General features: G+C 55.1%; 2 protein-coding genes across 3 annotated transcripts in view; both read right to left on the bottom strand.

Annotated features, from left to right (window-relative positions):
* Positions 1–4502: 4502 nt before the first annotated feature.
* Positions 4503–15066, bottom strand: part of SYNDIG1L (synapse differentiation inducing 1-like) — a 17417-nt gene continuing 6853 nt past the window's right edge. For both annotated transcript variants that reach the window (XM_014941615.1, XM_014941616.1), the window contains exons 2-4: positions 9816–10270; positions 8460–8597; positions 4503–7158 (exon numbers count right to left, since the gene is read on the bottom strand). In XM_014941615.1, the coding sequence (XP_014797101.1) occupies positions 7000–7158; positions 8460–8597; positions 9816–10244 (726 nt within the window). In that variant the 5' untranslated portion in view covers positions 10245–10270 and the 3' untranslated portion in view covers positions 4503–6999. The remainder of the gene's footprint in view (positions 7159–8459; positions 8598–9815; positions 10271–15066) is intronic.
* Positions 11738–15066, bottom strand: part of LOC106887869 — a 35184-nt gene continuing 31855 nt past the window's right edge. The window contains exon 5 of the mRNA XM_014941634.1: positions 11738–11796. Within this exon, the coding sequence (XP_014797120.1) occupies positions 11738–11796 (59 nt within the window). The remainder of the gene's footprint in view (positions 11797–15066) is intronic.

Raw genomic sequence — 15066 nt, 5'->3', positions numbered from 1 at the left:
AGGCTCTGCTGGGGGTCTCCAGAAATCCTTGTCTCCTTAGTGTGTGAGCTCTCCTTTGATGTTGGCCAGCATGGATGTGCAGGACTGAGCTGTGGGGGATCTGGGGCTGGCTGCTACTGCTGAGGAGGGTGGTGACAACTGTAGTACTTGCTCTTAGTTCTCACAAAGCTGCTGGAAGTTGGAGCACCTTACAACTCTGAGGGGAGAGCCTTGCACCAACAAGCTTGGCCTTGGTCTAACAGCAAGGCTGACTTGCCTTTCTTACCCTCATGCCTTTGCTGAGCTTTCCTGGGCATCAACCTGCAGGAGAAAGGGGTGATCAGGGTTGTCCTGTGGTATCCTTGGGCCTGAGCTGTGTAGTGGAGCAGCCGTGGAGGAGCAGTGCTGAGCCAGTGGGGCATCTCTTCAGATACCACTGAGCTCCAGGTTCTTGGTGCCAGTGGGTTCTCCCCATCACCCATCCACCCCGGTGTACCCTGTGCAGCCCCAGAGGAGGGGATCCGAGGCAGCTGGGTGCTCAGGGGAGGGAGGCACATGAAGAACTGGGAGCTGCTGAGCGGTGCTGTGTGCTGCTGCAGAGAGCCCTGGGCTCTGTGTGTCAGGAAGTAATTGGAGTAATTAGCTGCCAGCGGCTTCTCACCAGTGAACTCTTCCGAGGGAGTAAGCTGGTAATTACTCCAGAATTATTACCGGTGTCTCCAAGCTGCCAGAGGCTGGAGATAGCTGCTTTCAGCTGCAGCAGTGGCTGTGAAGGTGGAGGTGAGACCTCCCCAAAGGATGCCATTCCTCGGCTGAGCCAAGGGAAGGGGCAGGGAGGGTGCATCTTCTGACCATGGGTGCTAACACAGGTCCTGTTTGGGTGGCCCTGAGGCTGGGGCAGGCTGCCTGGCAGCAGGGCAGTGGCTGAGGCACCCATCGATGTGGCACAGTGTGGTGGGTGGCTGCCAGCAGCTGCTGGAGGTAGGTGGGCATCAGGAGAGCCTGGGGGAACTTCTGTGGTGGGAGGTCCCTGGTGCTCTGCAGGGCAGAGAGATGGCTTCTCCTGCTTCTCATCACCTGACTCCCTAAACTGGGAGCATTGCATGCTTCACACCAGGGCAGTTGCAGGATGAAACTCTCCTTGGTGCTGGCCTTGGGCTGTCTTCCCCCATCCTCCACCACCCCCTTGCAAGACATTTTTGAGGAGCCCTGGTGAAGAGCTGTAGGTGTGATGGTTTTTCTGCCCTTAGGTGGATGGCACGGTGGGAAAATAATACTTATCCCTCTGAGAGGTTTTACAAGTGCCCTTACATTTCTCCCTCCCGGTGCCTTGATGGCAGCAGGGTCATGGTGAGTCTCTGCCAGTTGGCACCACCTAAATGGTGGGTGCTCGTTATTTGCTGATGTAGTTTGTGGCTGAGCAGAGTTTAAATGGTAGGGAAACAGTAGCACTTCATTTGTACCTGCCATGCTGCTCTCACATTGAGCTGGTGGTGGGAGATGAATCTGAGGTGGCCTCAGCTGCTCCACAGCTGCACCAGCTGGCAAATCTCACCTTAGCTCAGGTGCCACCTGAGCTCCCTCACAGGTGGGTACTTAAAAGCACTGACCCCAGCAAAGATGGAAATTAAAAGGTAAGTGAAACACTGAGGTTGGGGGGCTGCAAAGCTCTGTCTGGTTTAGGAGCTCACCAGTCAGGTGCTTCTCATACCTGTTAGTCATGAGTCTCCAAAGCCCCCAAAGTATCACTTGTGAGGATATTTAAATTGCATTTTAAAGATACACCTTCTAAAAGGTGTGGTTCCCTTGCTCTGAGACGCAGCTGGGGCACCAACTGCAGCAGAACAGAGGTCAGCTCAGAGGAGTAGCACATCCCCAAATGTCCCTGTGCCTGGACACTGCGGGGACATGGAGGGGGACAGTGGGGAGGGGGCCGTGCAGGGGTACAGCCCCTCCACGCTGCAGGGGGATGGATGAGCAATGGAGGGTGATGTGAACACCCTCCGGTGTGTCACCCTCGCCAACCAACCCCTCCCATGGCTCAGGGCAGGCCATGGGGACAGCATCTGCCTTGTCCCCAACAAGGTTAGCCCCAACTCTGTCCCTTCTGGGCACTGCTTGTCCTCCAGCCCCATGGGGACAGCTCGGCCTCACCAGCGCGCTCCTGCACGTGTGGCTACCGGAGGCTGTGGAGAGGGAGCTGGTGTCTGTCTCTGCGGGGACAGCAGAGGTAATGAAGCCTCCTGATTTCACAGCAGCTGATGCCTGAGTGATGGCTCTTAATTGGCTTCCCTCTGCAAAAATCCTCTCCCGCCAGCCCCAGGAGAGATGGCGTTGCCACAGGCTGTGCCTCTCCGCGCTCTCTCCGCTGCAGGCTGTATTTTGGGGAGCAAAGGGGAAAGGATAAGCCAGGTGAAGAGATGCCACTGCTAAATGCTTTTCTAAATTTTTTTTTTTTTTTGGACAAGAATAGAAAATTTGCCCTGTCTCAGATGATTAGCTATTTCCTTACTGGGTTGCTGTGAAGGGAAGACACTGGCTGTGACATTAAGTGAGGCAAAGGACTTAATCCACTTTAATTTCCCTGTGTCTCTTTTCTCACCAGCCTCCAGAGGATGGATGGTGGGAGAATTGAGGCGTTTCTGCCCCACCAGCACTGGCTGCCATCTCACCCCACTGACAGACACTGCTCGGAGCGCAGGCGGCAGCTTTGGGCTGTGTCCTCCCGGGCAGGTGAAGGAGCACAGCAGGAAGGACACCCTGTCCTGCCCCAGTGGTTTCCATATCGCCTGCCTCAAGGATGACTCTGAGGAGAGGCAGGTTGGCTGGGATGATGCAGGAGGACCAGTGCCCCAGTGGATCCCTCAAGCTAGGGATGAGGTCCCACAGGGTTCTTGGCCCCCACAAACCAGCTCCTTTTCCCTTCCTCTTGCCTCATCCCTGTGGGAAGAGGAATGAGATCCAGCATGGCCTCACACCTGCATCCCTCGTCACCGCTCCCCAGCCCCTGTCTGTAGCTGGTGGCCCCGAGGGGCATGCAGGGCAAGCAGAGCCAGGGGAAGCAGTCAGTGGCTCAGATGTCTCGGTTGCTCAGATGTGTGCTGAGACAGTGGTGCTTTTTTCCTCAACAGCTGCATCCCAGAAGGAGACAGAACTCAAAGGCCACCCCTGTCCTTGGCACAGGCTCCATCCGCCCCGTCCTTAGCTGCTTCCAAAGAGAAAGGCCCACCGGGAAGTGCTCCCCTTGATGTTGCAGAGGTAACAAAGGGAGCCTAAGCTGGGAGCAGGGCTGGCTTGGTCCCCAAGTTCTTCTCCTTGCAGCAGGGAGGGCATCTGGGACCCCTGGTGATGGTGCTTCTCGCAATCCAAAAGCTCGCAAAACACAAATCCATGCAAATCCAGCATGTGAGAAGAGAGAAGGGTGTGGGGAAAGGGGCAGGGGATGCGCTTTCTGGTGACTTTGTGTGTCTGTCTCTTGGTGTCATCAGCTTGGGGCAAGGGCTGGGGGTGCTGGTGGGGCCACGGGGCCAGGGCAGGTGTATTTGGGGAGCAGTGGGCAGGAGAGCGATGGGACAGGGTTTTTGGGGCCAAGGGGTTGCAGGACCAAGCCTATGCTGGGGTTGTCAGACAGCACCTGCATTCACAGGGACAGGCACCTGCAGCCGGCTGGCGAGGAACTCAGTGGCAAATAGATGTCCCAATTATGGATAACAAATTACTCGTGTATGGAGAAGGGGGAGCTTGATACATTATTGTGATATATCATAGGACTCTTCAGCACCTCTTGTGACTGTTTTTTAGAAAGCTTTGGTGTGCGGGGAAGGACAGCAGGCAGCAGGTTGAGGTGTACACCCTTGTAGGACATTACTATTTAACAAACCCCCCTCCACCCCCAGCTCAGAGAACCCCAAATCCTCCCTCACCAGCCACCAGGAATCTTGCTCCACCACCGCCTCCCCGCACTTTGCATCCCCTCCCACAGCTGTGACATGCCAGGATCCCTGTGTTCCCTTCTCCTTTCTGTGCTCAAAATGTTGCCAGGCCAGAATTCAAGGCTATTCCTCCTTCACCACAATTTCTAAGTATCCCCCGTAGGATCAGGACCATTACAGCACTCTGCCATGGGACTGGGGGTCCTGGGTGGGAGAGGGATCCCTCCTCTGGGAAGATAGGAGGGAAAGGGCAAAGAGTCACCTCTTCCACACCCACTGGTAGGATTTAGTTTAACATTTATAATTTTTTTAGCTTGATCAAATTTCCGGAGCTTGTGTCTTCCCGAACTGCTGTGCCTTGTTGCCTTTTTCCTTCCTTCCCTTCTGCTCGGGCGACTGCAGCAGACGCTGTGAGTCTGTAATAAGTTATTCAGCAGCAGTCTCCATGCTGGTGTTCGGATTTCAATTTCCACATGTTTCCCTTCAGGCTGTTTCCAACTAATTTCCCCATTTGCATAATGCCCCCCATAGGGATGCTCTGGCACAGCCTCTTCCCCCCTCCTTTGACAAGATCATCAGAGATTCAGGCTATTAGCAGAAAACACTTTAATTCTGTTGGCCCTTTAATCCGGTCCTTCCCCGTGCGTCTCCAATTAAAACAAGACAAAAAGGCATGTTGGGGTGCAGGGATTGGGGTGCCCACAAGGAGTGGGCTAGGGGCTGCTGGTCCCCCACCTGGGGGAGCCCCTGGAAGGAACCAGCCGGCAGAATTACAAATTCAGAGCAAAACCAGTTTCTCATTACTGATTCTGGTCCAGCAGCCCTGATGGTTCGGTCTGGACCAGAACCACTGGGGAGCCCCCCACCCCTGCCCCCCAGCTCGAGGGGGAGAGGCAGGGACAGCTTTAGCTGGGATGGCATTGAGCTTTGGGGTGGTGGGTCTGGTTGCCCCTGCTGCATGGGCCCCCACGGATGTCCTCTCTCCTGAAATAGCACTCCTGTCCTACTCAGCGATTTGGAGGGATGGACGCCCAGGAAGGCTGAGCACATGCAGGAGGGGGGAACAATAACCATCCCTCAGCTGCTGGGTGCGGGTGAACCTCATCTCTCCTCTCTAAGCCACCTCATCTCTTCTGGACACCCCAGACCTTCCCTGCAAATTTGGTCTCTCTCTGTCCACCACCAGAAGCAAGAACTGCTTATTCCTGCCTGATGTTCATATTCTTCTGCCTTTCTTCGAGCAAGTTTTATTTTATGCTTCTACCACACGCAGAGCAGTCTGAGCATAGACGATGCTCTGGTCTCTCTCTCTCTCCCTAATTCTTGTCCATCCGCATATGGCAAAAAGCCTACATCACCATCCCGCTCCCAGCGCTAGCTGCTCACTGTGATCTACATCGCAGTACATCTCCCTCCAAGTTGCCCAGACACCAGCTGGATTATAACTTCCTCCGGGAACTGCATAAACACCTCCAGGTTTAAGTGAGCTCAGCACTCCTGCAAAGCTCACTTCTTCCCTAGCCAGCTCCACGTCCTTATAAACAGAGTCTTTTTTCCTGCTTTTTTTTTTATTAGCTCTTCCATGTTATAAAACGTAATGGGAACTTTCAGACCAGCTTCTGAACAGGTCTCTGATGTGCTTCTCTCTTTTATGGCTCAAGTACAACAGCAATCGCAGACATTAACATGCTTCTTTAGGACGAAATGTACATTTGAACGGCACCCAGTTGGAGGAACACGCTGCGCCTCTTGCAGAGCTGGCTGCAGCCTGCCCCGAAACCCCGGTGAGGGGCGACGGGTGCCCAGAGTCTGCCTGCAGCCTCCCGCACGCCGGGGAAGGAGACGGCAGGGGAGCCATGGCCAGGGGGAGGGAGAGTCAGGGATGAGGATGCTAGGGAGGGGGGGTGAGGGAGGGCCTTTTAACACCAGCCCTTGGGGGCAGCCGTTGCCTTCACACCCACCTCCGAAGCACTCGATGTGTCGCTGACAACATGTGAATTAGCGAAAGTAAGATGTAAGTGGGGATGCGTGGGATTTCCTTGTCAGCAGAGCCTTTGGATGGAGGCATGGGAAGAAGTTCCTGTGTCTCGGGCTCCCTCCACATCTTCCCCCTCTCTGGACCTCATCCCCTGGCAAACAGATCTCCCACCCCAGGCTCTGCGTGTCATGTCAGCCTTTTCTTTCCATCCCTCTTTGTGTCTGAGGCCATGACCTAAATGCCAAGAGTGGAGTCCTTCAGGCCCCCACCCCTCCCAGGTCGTTTCTTGGTTAGAAATTACCATTACAAGTCTTTTTAGGGCCCAGCACTGTGTGACACCAACCTTATGGGGACTCTTGACTTGCAATTATCATGACAGTCATCATTAACACAGAGAAAACCTTGTTGTCTTTGCCAACTTGCTCCAACGATGGGAGTGATGGTGTGCAACAACCAGTCTGCCTTTCTCCTTGTTTCTTGCCTGGGATGGGCCAGCAAGTGGGATGTCCCTTGGATGAGAGGTCTGTCTGCACAGGGATGCAGAGAGCATGCCCTTTGGTCATGTCCATGCTGTGACCTCCTATTTAGCTACAGCTGAGGGGCCAGCTGCTGTCCCGTGGCACTGAAATGAGGATGTTGTCCCCGTCGTGGGAGTCTGGAGAACCCACCTCCCGGGGTCATTCTCCGGCGCCATATCCCCTCTCCTCCCTGTGTGCCCCCTTCATGGGTCAAGCCTGGGCACCAGTGGTGTATCTCCCAGCTGTGGGGCTGGGAGGGAAAGCCATGTCCCCAGAACAGGGGTGGTGGCACCAGCCCAGCAGCAGCCTACAGCATCTCTCCTGCGTGTCATCCAGCAGCCAAATGTACTCCTCCTGGTCCCAGCAGCCAGGCCGATGCCCAGTTCCCTGCTGTCAGATGGTGGTACCCCGCAGCCTGGGGAAGAACGGGGGTCTACTGTTTGTCTGAAAGGGGAAAAAGCCTGTGCGGGGCGTGCACGCCGGGGTCCTGCCGTGCAAGCAGCCCTTGCAGGCACGGGCGCCCTGTGCTCCGCAGGAAAGCTCCATCCCAGGAGGGCTGGTGGCCGGGGCGGCGCTGACGTGTGGGTGGGAGCTATACATGGCCCCCTTTGGAGAGGTACGCGATCAGCGCTACCACCACCCCGACGTACACTCCTGTGCCGATGGTTATGGAGAGCGCGGCGAGGAAGAGAGCTCGGCGAGAAGCTGAACTGGCCAGGTGGAAATCTCCTTTGGAGACGGCCTTGCTGGTCTGGAAGGAGAAGAAACGCTCATTGCTCACAGCCCCACCAACCTGGCTCTTTACCTTGTGTCTTTCACTGCGGAGTCAGGCCCCCTTCTCCGGCCACTCCATCCCGTGAAGGCTGGGGACAGACAGCAAGGTGTCCATCGGTCTGGGACAGCTGAGCTCGGCAGTGCTACCTACACACATTTCCCTGTGGATTTGGCCTCCAAGGAAAGCGTGGGCTTTGGCTGTTTGTCTGCAAGCCCCAGCCATCTGGGTGCCAAGCCGGAGCTGTGAGGGGGTGGCTGGCCCCTCGTAAGCCCAGGCCAATGGTGGGTGCAAGGGGCGATGGCTGCGCGGTACCAACCAGATATAAATATCCCCTATGCATATATATAAAATGAGGAGTGAACAAAAGTGGTTGTTATAGCAAATGGAGCTAAATTTACCAATGCACCAAGTACATCATCACGTGGAGAGTGCATTGTGCTGCCCTGCACCACGTGGAAAAATGTGAAATCAGCCACTCACTGGCTCCTAATCAGTTCAAGCTTCCCCTGCCTCTCACCGCCTCTGTGCCAGGTACTCGTGTTATATACTTTTCCATTTCTGTTTCTATCATCTTGATTTAACTTAATGCCTCCCCCCCCTCCATCTATTCTTGGTACAGCGGCATCTATGCAAACACAGAGTAAATCCCCTGGCTCTGCATGAATTATTCTGGGTCAACAGCGATGTAAGTGAGCTCAGGCTCTGGGCTAAGCCCTCAAGAAGGCAGCAGCTCCTCTGAGCTGGTGCAGCCCAAGGGCCACCACCCTCTTCAGCCTCTGCCAGCCTGGTGTTGGCTCACACAGCTTAGAAACAAGGGCAATGGGGGAGCTGTAGCATGATATGGTGACCAGGCTGCCTCTTGAGTCCCATCTGCAGAGCAGCCTGATTCCAGGGCCTGAGGTGCCTCAGACTGGGTCATGGTGTAGGACCTCTGCACTACTGGAGGACAGGTGGGAAAATGCTATTTTCCTGAGCCTGGGTGGACGGTGAGAACTTGGACAAGGGGCCAAGGGGAGCCTCAGTTCCCTAAATAAGACCCAAAAGACCCAAAGGAAAAGCCTGACCTCCAGTAACCCACACAAGAGCCGGAGGACTTGCAACCCCACAGAAGTCGTGGAGACATCCAGGAGCCAGGAGCACCCTTTGTCTCAGGCCTCATGGCACAGAGATGAGCCTTATAACCAGAAAGATGCCTGGTCCCCTCTGAGGGCTGCTGTGGCTTGCAGGGCCCTTGTTCCAGTGCCCAGTGCATGCAGGCAAGCAAAGGAATCTCTTACCCCTTGGGAGAAGTAGAAGGCAGCGATCCCCAGGGGCCAGAAGCAGCACAGCATGGAGAAAAGGGCCAAGCCCAGGTGGTCCCGGGGGGGAAGCATCAGGAAATGATCCTCACTTTCGCTGTCGCTGGAGGAGTCGCTCTGCAAAACCAGATGGATTCAGTACATGCCCACCTCCCCGTGCCACCCTGCAGGCTGTGTCTCAGCCCCTCTCTCCTGGCCCCACCACATATCCTCACGGGTTTCCCACCTGCAAATTCAAGGAGTGAGTTGCAAAAATATTTTAGCTTCCTCAGCCCAGTTTGATGAGAAAAAAATGTAGCTCAGCAAATTCAGGAGCAGAGTGGATTCTCGGCTCCCTGCCAGAGCAAATGCTGAGCTCGCTTGCTAGGGGTCTGGGATTTCCCTGGGAGATAGTCTTAAACTGAAATATCTTGAGCTCTGGCAGAACTGGCTGTTTGTCTGCTTAAACAAACTTAAACAAAGTGCCTTATCCCCATTAGGGACTAGGAGATCGATATCCTGCTAAACTAATTTAGCAAGTGAGGGAGAGTGGTTGACGTGGAGCCTCCATCACAGGGGTGATGTGTCCTGTCCCCTTAGCCAGCGCATTTCTCAGGGTGGCTGCAGTCAGCCCTCCTGCCTTTGGGCACCGCTCGGCCAGCCGTCAGCCAGCCTGGAAGTGATGTGTCCCAGTGGGGATGGCACGCAGAGGTGGGGACACCCCTGCTGCCATCTGAAAAGGCCCCACCACCGGCACCGAAAGCCGCAGAGCTGTGCTGGGTCACCAAACATCAGCTCCAGCAGGCTCTGGGGACCTGCTCCCACCTCTCTAGGTGACGTTCCCAGGCTCTGCATCACCACCCAAGCTGTGGTGGGGCAGGGAGGGCAGCATGAGACTGCTTTGCCAGCTCTCATTCTTCTTTATAAGATTCATCCTGACTTTATGTTAAGCTTTCTCTCTGCAGCTGCCATCAGGCACGTGAATTTTGCTGTTAACGCAAGGATTGCTATTTCCCCTTAACTTGAGTGCCACAGGCTGCCCTTGTCAAAGGCTCCCTACATCCCAAGGGTCCTGCAGAGATGAGCCCACCTCCCCTTCACTCCCAGGGGGCATGCAGCCAGGCTGCCCTTGGGGAAGCTGACCTCCTTCTGAGGTCTGCAGTGAGGAAAAGGGAGGAAGAAATGAAAAGGGGGAAGAAGAAATACTGGGTGCACAGGGATAAGCTGGCAGGAGATGGTAGGGTCTGGGTGGGGAAGCTCTAGGGAAAGAAGGGAAAATAAATGACCAAGAACTTGGGCAGACAGCCAGAGTTACCAGAGGAAGAGTTTGATGCCATCCCACCTGGTAAAGCTCACCTCATACTCCTGGAGCTCCTCTTCCTCCACCTCGTAGGACACGGTTTGGATGCGGATGTCGCTCTCTACCAGGCAGGACCCTGAAGCCTCGTGCCCATCGGAAGCTTCAGACGGAGCCTCTTTGCTTTCCGTAAAAGTGGTCTCGCAGCTTTCTGTCTTGCTGTCCTTGGCCTTGAGAGTGGTCTCATCCTTCACGAGGATGAAATTGGGGCCGTACAAGGCTTCAACAGCCAGCTGCAGGGAACTGGCATCCAGCAGCTGGTGAGTCCTGGCACCACCAGTGTTTTGGAAGATGTAGGAATACAGTTTCCCTTGGCAGTGATGACTGGGGTAGTCCTGGCTGTGATGCTGGTGGTAAGAATAGCTGCTGCGAAGGTGCCCATTGGCCTTGGCCAAGAGTGGGTTTTGGAGCTCACGTACGCTCTCCATGCTGCCGGCGGCGCGGGGGAGCGATCCTGCGGGAGCAGAGAGAGGAGGAGGGAGGAGGCTGTGATTTCAGCAAGGCAAGGGAGCAGAAAAGCTTCTCGCCCATGCAGAGCCGATGTCAAGACAAGGCTAGTGGGAACAGAAAGATTTGGCTGTGCTGGAGAAAACAAGAGCCCTCCCTGCCTCTCCACAGCTTGAATGCTATCTCAGCAAACTGAGCATCTCTTCATCTCTCCCCAGCTGGCAGTAAGATAAGGATGCAGCCCTGCAACAAGATGATCTGATTCAGGCTGGATTAAGATGAGGATTTGCTGTATCTATAATGCATCTTGAGATGGCCACGTGCAGCCTGACAGGAAAAGACCTTTTCTGCTGGTTCATAATGTGTGCTGTGACAAAGCCTAACAGACAGAAGTAGATAAGATGCTGACAGCCACATGAAGGGTCTCCCTGTCTTCCCAAAGAGGAGGGTTGCACGGTGAATTACAGCCCTCCAGGCATTACACATACACCTAACTGGCTTTCAGATACCCAGGAGGTTTTCTAAGAACCTTTCAAGGCTGAGCTGGGGCTGGGGCGAGAGTAGCTAGGCATCAAGGGAAGCCAGGAGGCTGCTGTGAGGACACAGAGGTGGCTTTTAGGCTGGGGTGGGGAGTGTCGGACGCTCAGCCAGCTGTGGAGAGGAACAGAGGGATGCGGAGGTTAAAGGGGAGACACCACAGGGCTTGGTTCACATTGAAATGATGACAATTTAAGTAAATGACCTGTCACATCAGACCTCTGTTTAAACCAGCTCCACCCCTGGGTACAGCTGGCAGCCGAGCAGCCCTGGCTCTGGGCCACTGGCTTCAGAAAATGCCGAGTCCGAACGGGATCCTCAGCTACAAATGTCAACATGGGCTTCTTCCTCAGGAAAATTCACCCCTCCTCCCCCTTCCTCCATTTCAGAGTGCTGAAACTTTGTGCTGATTTTTTTTGTTTGTTTGTTTTGCATAAAAATTTCTGAGATGAAATATTTCAACCCCTTTTCTTTGGAGGAGCATTTGCTATTTTGGCTTCCCAACCTGCCTTGGCACGAAGAAAATGTGTAGTGAAATATCAGCGTTCCCCAGGAGAGAGAAACAATTACTTCGTGCTCTTCAGTACCCAAGCCCCATGTTTTACAGCTGCTCTCTAGCATGTTCCCTGCTCCTGGACCGTGCCACCTTATTGCCTTGCAACCCCAAATGTTCCTGTCCTCCTCAGGGACGTCTGTCACTGCCGCCTCTGCAGGATGCTGTGTAGCAGAGACACGCTTCCACCTGGTATAGGGTACTCTGAGGTGCACTAGGCTTTCTGACAGAAAGCACATCACCTTGGGTTTCAATCTGTCCTCAAGAAGGAAATATAAATAAAGAAGTTGGAGTTAAAGACTCCAGAGAGTGAAAAGCTCAAGTGGTCCCATCCCCTTGGCCAAACTCTGCCACGCCACCCAGGCCTGAGTGCCATACCTGGTTTTAGATGGCCCTGTCGATGGGCTTTGCTCTGGCAGTGGTGGTGGTCGCCTTCTGGAAAGCTGCTCAGGAGAATGGAGCTGGCCAAAAGCACTCCTGCGCTGCTAAAACACTGCATGTTTTGGTAAATGCTCTCCACCTCCCCCTCCCCAAAACCATTCTCTGCTTTCTGCAGTCTCCCACCTTGCTAATAAAGCCTGTAATGGCTCATACGGCAGATGGCCCTTAAGTATTTTCAAAATATTTAAGCGAGATGCATATTTGTAGCACAGACGGTTTTATTTCCCGCACAGACCCAGGGAAACTCAAAGCTTCACACCGGGTTTCAGGCAAGGAAAGCACGAAGCTCCTCTTTGCTTACCTCAACACGCAAGTTAGATTTCCAACAAAATATCTGGCTTTTTAATGAAACGGTAAGGAGAGACCTGTCCCTGAGTGTCACTTGAGAGCAGCAGCCCAAGCAGGAGCAGAAGCCCAGCTTTAGAATGAGAGAGTTGACAGTTTTGGGAGGGCGTCCACGCCTCATCTCAAGAAATGCTTCTAGCAGCAAGCTGGGGGAGGGAGAGATGGGATCTTGCTGGGAGCTGCCGGAGGGAGCTGAGAAAGGCTGGACGCTGGGCAGCGGGTGCTGCCCGTGAGGAGGTTGCTGCTCCACTCACTTCAGGTCCTCAGGCGGGAGGAGAGAGGGGGAGAGCTGTGTGGCAAAGCCATATGTTCACAGCAGCGGGTGCTGGGAAACACTCAGAGCCTGGCGGGGGGACGGGAAAGAAGGGAAAGCAGCTGGGAGGAACTGGAAACCCAGAAGACAGCTTGGGAGGTGGCAGGTATCACGGACCAGAGTGTGTCTGTGCAGCTGGACACAGACTCTGCTGACTTCGGGCTGAAGGCTTCACCCCAGGGGAGCAGGGAGAACCCAAACCTCTCTGGTCCCTCAAACTGCCCTGGAGCCATCCCTAGACCAGGGCCAGGACCTCGGAGGCTCCTGCACTGCACAAAGCGTGGACCAGGCAGGGCTACAGATAGAAGTTTTTAGTCCATGCTAGGTTGCTACCCTCTGGGAATATAGGAGATTTACTTGTAGTAAACGCTCTTTTCCTTGCTGCTTCCCACTCTCAGGAGTTGAGCTCTTGGGAGCAGGATGGGGCAATAACAGGGCTGCAGGGACAGGGGGGAAAGCGCAGAAGATGTCACTGAGCTTCTCATAAATAGGCAAAGGGACCAAGAAGTGCAGCCCTAGCACCCAGTCCGTGGCATTTGTCAGCAGTGGGGAGGGGACGCCAAAGGCCAGGGTCACAGCAGGGCTACAGCAGCGTGCTCAGCCCTGCAGGAAAGCAGCCAGGCTGAGACCTCCCTCCCTGAGAGCTGATGTCAGGAGCCCCAGTGCTGGAGGGGTTAGAGATGCTTCCCACTCCTTAGTCACCAAGATCACGGCATCGCATGGCGATGGGGTCTGGGCTTGCAGGTATCGATGGGGGCCATCAAACCGCTGGAGATGGTATTAGAGAGGGAATGGCAAGGAGGGCGAGGACCAGCCCTGCGCCCACAAGCACACAGAAGGACAGGGCCAAACCAGCCCTGTCTGGATCCTACAGTGAATTTGGCCACACAGGGATTTAATAAAGTAAGCCTGGTAATAAAGTAAGCCTAGTAATAAAGTAAGCCTAGTAATAACCAGGCTTGGGGGAAGAGGAATGAAGCCAGCAGGTGACAGCAAGGAAGCTGTAAAAGACAAAATTAGCAGAGAGTGGCCATTCTCTGTCCTCATCACCAGCACGGCTAAATAGCTTCCATATCCATCAGCCCCACAGGGCCAGTCTGGGCAGCACCAGCAGCAGGTAACTGGTGAGGTGCTGTTTGTTGGTGCACAGGGAGGATGCACACAGAGGAGCGTACACGCACAGGGTGAGCCCAGGAAGAGGACACACCTGGGAAGAGGCAGGCTCCAGCGCCCCGGTGGAGCTGGACTATTGCTGCAGCCCTATCGCCAAGACTAATGGCTGCTGGCTCCCTAACGAATTACCTTCCCCACCACACGGCTGCTCCTGTAACCACCCAGCAGAGCAGGGTCCCCACACGCTCCCCAGGCCACTTGCAGTGGTCCCCAGCAGAGTGGGAAAAGCAGAACCACGCTGTGTGCGCTCTCAGCTTCTCGAGGCAGGTACTGGATAAAAGGAGCCAAAATAAGGCAGGAAAATAAAGAGGTAGCAAATTCAGCTTTGTGCTTCCCGGATCTCACCTCCACACCACATCCCCTGGGGCACTCCAGGTCCCCTTGGGACCATCCTGAGTGCTTTTCCCCCGACATGAGAGGTCACTGGCCGCCCCCACCAGCCACAGCACAGCCCTCAGAGGGACCCTCGGCGCAGATGCCGGCTATGATAAGCCCAGTTAATGATGAATTAAGTAGCTGTTCCAGGAATCAATCATCATTTAATTGCCCTGTCAAGCAAACACTCTGCCTTGCTTCCCGGGCTCATTAGCAGGTTGCGACTGCGTTTCATGTCCCCAGACTCCCGAGCGAGAAGGTTAGCCCATCCTGGCCAACGGCTCATCCCTTCAGGACAGGTGCCTTCAGGGGGTGGTGCCCCACTGTGCTGCTGCCGGTCTGAGGGCTGGGGACAGCACGAATGCCTGTCCCCAACCTGGATGATGGGAGGCAGCACCACAGCCAGGTACAGCTGCCACAACCGTGGGACACAGGTGAGCCCACTCCTGATGGAGCAGGAAAGCACAGGAGATGTGGCTAGCACCCTTCCCAGAGCTCAGGACCTCCTGGAAGCTCTCAGGAGGTGCCTTGGGGCTTCTAGGCAGAGGCCCAAGTCCTGCCAGGGCACAGTACGACTGCCTCTTGGCATGCAAGCTTGTGATTCTGCCCAAGAGAAAACCAGCTCATAAGGGCTGCTGAGAAACAAAGGCAGAGGGAGGGAAGTTGGCATTTTGGAGAAGGAATATGGGGATGAAGGCAGGGGTGTGACGGCTTGTGGACAATGCATCTGGCAGGGACCAGGGACCAAGCCTTCTCAGCCCTAGGAGCCTGCACAGCAGCGTGGATACCTGCCACATCCAGCCCTGAGCCCCACAGGGTGAAGCACAGCTCAAGGGGAGAAGGAATCACTTCCATCAGCCCCACAAACATGGCTGCAGAAAGCGGTGGTCTCCACTCTGCTGCTCCTGCCTCGGGCACAGCACCAGCATGCAGAGTAGGGGGCTGCTCAACCCCGTGGTGCAACGAAACCTTCACTGGTCCTGGGAAGGTTGCTGTGGCAGGAGCATCAGATGAGGAGGTGGCTGGGGGTGGAGGGGACGGGGGCAGAGGGGTGGGGGGGGGGAGG

This window comes from Calidris pugnax, unplaced genomic scaffold (assembly GCF_001431845.1).
Source record: "Calidris pugnax isolate Ruff unplaced genomic scaffold, ASM143184v1 scaffold56, whole genome shotgun sequence".
NCBI lineage: Eukaryota > Metazoa > Chordata > Aves > Charadriiformes > Scolopacidae > Calidris > Calidris pugnax.
This window is presented reverse-complemented; position numbering and strand designations above follow the sequence as displayed.